This window comes from Corvus brachyrhynchos, unplaced genomic scaffold (assembly GCF_000691975.1).
Source record: "Corvus brachyrhynchos isolate BGI_N302 unplaced genomic scaffold, ASM69197v1 scaffold376, whole genome shotgun sequence".
NCBI lineage: Eukaryota > Metazoa > Chordata > Aves > Passeriformes > Corvidae > Corvus > Corvus brachyrhynchos.
In genome coordinates this window covers 355,809-358,521 of record NW_008238966.1, presented here as the reverse complement: position 1 = coordinate 358,521, position 2,713 = coordinate 355,809, and the positions used below count along the sequence as shown (strand labels likewise).

The window sequence follows — 2,713 nt, the reverse complement described above, 5'->3', positions numbered from 1 at the left end:
GGGGCGGCCCCGCCGCGGGTAGAAGGCGGCGGGCGGCGGGGCGGGGCGGGGAGGGGCTGAGCGACCGCCCCGCCCCCGGGAGGGTTTCCCCGCCGCCCCGGGGCCGTCCCGCCGGCCGAGACCGGGACCAGGGTCGGGGACCGTGACCTGGGCCCGGTGGGTTCTCCGCGCTCAGAGGGTGGGCCAGGGACTCAACAGCCACCGCCGCCCCGGTGCCGCTGCGGGATGCGCTGGGCGGGGAGAGCCTGACAAGAAAAGGGTCTCTGCAGGGTGCAGAGGGCAGGAGACGGCCTGGGGAAAGTGTGGCCCCAGCCAGGGTGAGAAGAGGGGGATCCCGATGGTCCCCGTGGCCCCAGGCACCGGCTGGCAGGTGCCCGAGGTGGCCCGAGGGTGCTGGGGGAGTGGGTGCACCTCGCAAGAGGAGCATCAGGTGAGAGGCAGGACCTCAGGAGTGAGGGCTGCACCTCTTCCTGGCCCTGGGGATGGGATGACCCTCAGAAAGGGGACAGACTGCCACCTATGTGCCACTGCATCAGCGGTGGGACAGGGAGGTGGTGGCAGTCTGAGATGGCAGCAGAGACCCTTTCTGTCCCCAAGTCCCCCTTTGGGCCCCTATTGAGGTCCCTATGTGATTGGGTGACAGCCTCGTCTCACAATAACCGCCCCAGCCAGCCACTGTCCTTGTCCCTGTCTCAGCCTGCTGTGTTTGGGTACTGCCAGAGCTTCCCCATCCCCTTCACCATGCTGGCAACCGTGTGCTGTGTTTGGCCCCATCCTCAGCACAGGTGACAGCGCAAGAAATGTCACTGACGTCAGCGGTGGGCGAGTGCAGGGTCCTGCCCCAGCTCCCCTTTGGGCCAGCAGAGGCTCCTGGCTGGTTCCTTGAGGTCCCGAGCTCCCAGCCCCTGGCCGGTTTGGGCTCAGCTAGTCATGAGCAAATATTCCTGCCATTGTTGTTGCTGTCTCCAAGGAATATCACTGGATCTGGCACCCCCCCCCCCCCCCCCATCCTGCTCACGCCCTCCTTCTTGCTCAGACTTGACTTTTGCAATTGTTTACTGGTTGTTTTTCCTTCCGCCTCCTCTGGCCATCAGGAGCCCAAAGCCTTTGGCAGCGGAGCAAGGTGGTGGCACGGGCAAGGAGCGTGTCCCTGGGCAGTCCTGCACACTGGCTCCTGGGGAGGTCCCCGTGTTGAGATGGAATTTTTTGCCCCTGCCAGTCCCCCACCACGTCCCCAAGGCCGGGCTGGGTGTGCACAGGCAATGTGTGCGGGCAGCATTGCCAGCTGACCTGGCAGCTCGGGAGAGGGAGGTACCAGCTCACGTCAGCCAGGGAGGCTGTTGGCACAGAGGGTTGGCAGCGGGCAAGGGTGGGGGGGGGAGATACGTGCAGGCTGCTGATCCTGCCTGCCTCTGCTTCCTGCCTCTGCCTCCGGCTGCCTCTTCCCCTCTGCCTCCCACAGCCTCCCACGACCCCTGCCCATCTCCTGCAGCCCCTCACAGCCTCCCTGCCTGCACCTCCTGCCAGTTATGCCCCATCTTATGCTGCTGAGGCAGCCCCCACAGGAAGGGGAGGTGAACGCTCCTTATGGATGGGTCCTTCTGCCAGGGGCCTTCCCATGGTCGCTACCCCAGCTAAGGGCACCCCTCCACACACCGTGGTACCCACTGGGATGGCAGAGCAAACAGCCTGGACACCCTGAGCCAGATCCTTGGCCTCAGTTCCTGCGAGGCAGGTACCAGGACCTCAGGAACCCACACTCGCACCCACACTTCCCCAAAACGTGAGTCTGCCGTGGTGGTGCCTGGCCCTGCTCCAGCTGTTCCTGGGGTGGATCCTGCCGGGTCCAGCGGGCTCCAGCACAGCCCGGCCGTGCCGCAGCCGCTGGTGTTTGCGGTCCCGCCGCCGTGTTTGCAGTGCACACAGCCCCGCGGTTTGTTGGCGGGGGGGCGAGGGGCCAAGCGCGGTGGAGGTGGCGGTGGGCACAGTGAGCACCGGCGCTGTTCTCTGCTGGCAGTGCTGTGAAGGCCCTGCCCTGTCCCTGTCCCTGTCCCTGGCAGGGTGCTGCAGCTGTGCCTACGTCCTTCCCCCTCCATCTGCTCACCTGCTGCAGCTCACACAGAAGCCTTCCAAACACCGTGCTGTGCCCATGGCAGGAGGGGTGGCACGGCTCATGGCAGCTCCTCCTGGGAAAGCGGATATGGGGACGTGCTCTGGGGAAGGATGTGGCACCGTTGAGCAAATCCAGAGTGGGGAAATGAGGGGCTGCCAGTGGTAGGACTGACAGCAAGGGCCAGGACGGTGTCAGGGCTGTGGCCGTGCCACCCCTCCTGCCATGGGCACAGGCACAGGCACCGATATTGCCACCAGCTATCCAGGGCTGGCCCTGCCACCCCTCACCAGTGCCTTGCAGGGTGCAAGCAGGACTGGGAACACACTGGTCCCCATGAACATCCTTGTCCACACAGGTCACCTGCAGGAGGCAGGTGGGTGCCCTGGTGCCTGGCCCAGGTGGGCGGCTGGACGTGGCAGGACACAACCATACTGGGACCTGTGGGGCTGACCCTGCTGTTTTGAGATGGTTGTTTTGGGCTTGGCTCCTGTGTATTGGTTTGCGGTCAGTTTAAACCAGTTCACAGGTTTTAAGGTGTGGGGGATGAGTGGGATCCTGTGAGTGCCGGAGGGGGGCCCACGCCTGTGGCTGCCGGTGCGC

At 65.2% G+C, this 2,713-nt stretch overlaps 2 protein-coding genes across 2 annotated transcripts in view; one reads left to right on the top strand and one right to left on the bottom strand.

Annotated features, from left to right (window-relative positions):
- HBEGF (heparin binding EGF like growth factor) overlaps positions 1-2,543 on the bottom strand; it is an 8,701-nt gene extending 6,158 nt beyond the window's left edge. Inside the window, exon 1 of the mRNA XM_017738671.1 lies at positions 2,474-2,543. Coding sequence (XP_017594160.1) covers positions 2,474-2,543 — 70 coding nt within the window. The remainder of the gene's footprint in view (positions 1-2,473) is intronic.
- A 113-nt stretch (positions 2,544-2,656) lies between these two features.
- The window catches only part of LOC103618726 (ankyrin repeat and KH domain-containing protein 1), a 114,564-nt gene continuing 114,507 nt past the window's right edge, over positions 2,657-2,713 (top strand). The window contains 1 exon segment of the mRNA XM_017738670.1: positions 2,657-2,670. Coding sequence (XP_017594159.1) covers positions 2,657-2,670 — 14 coding nt within the window.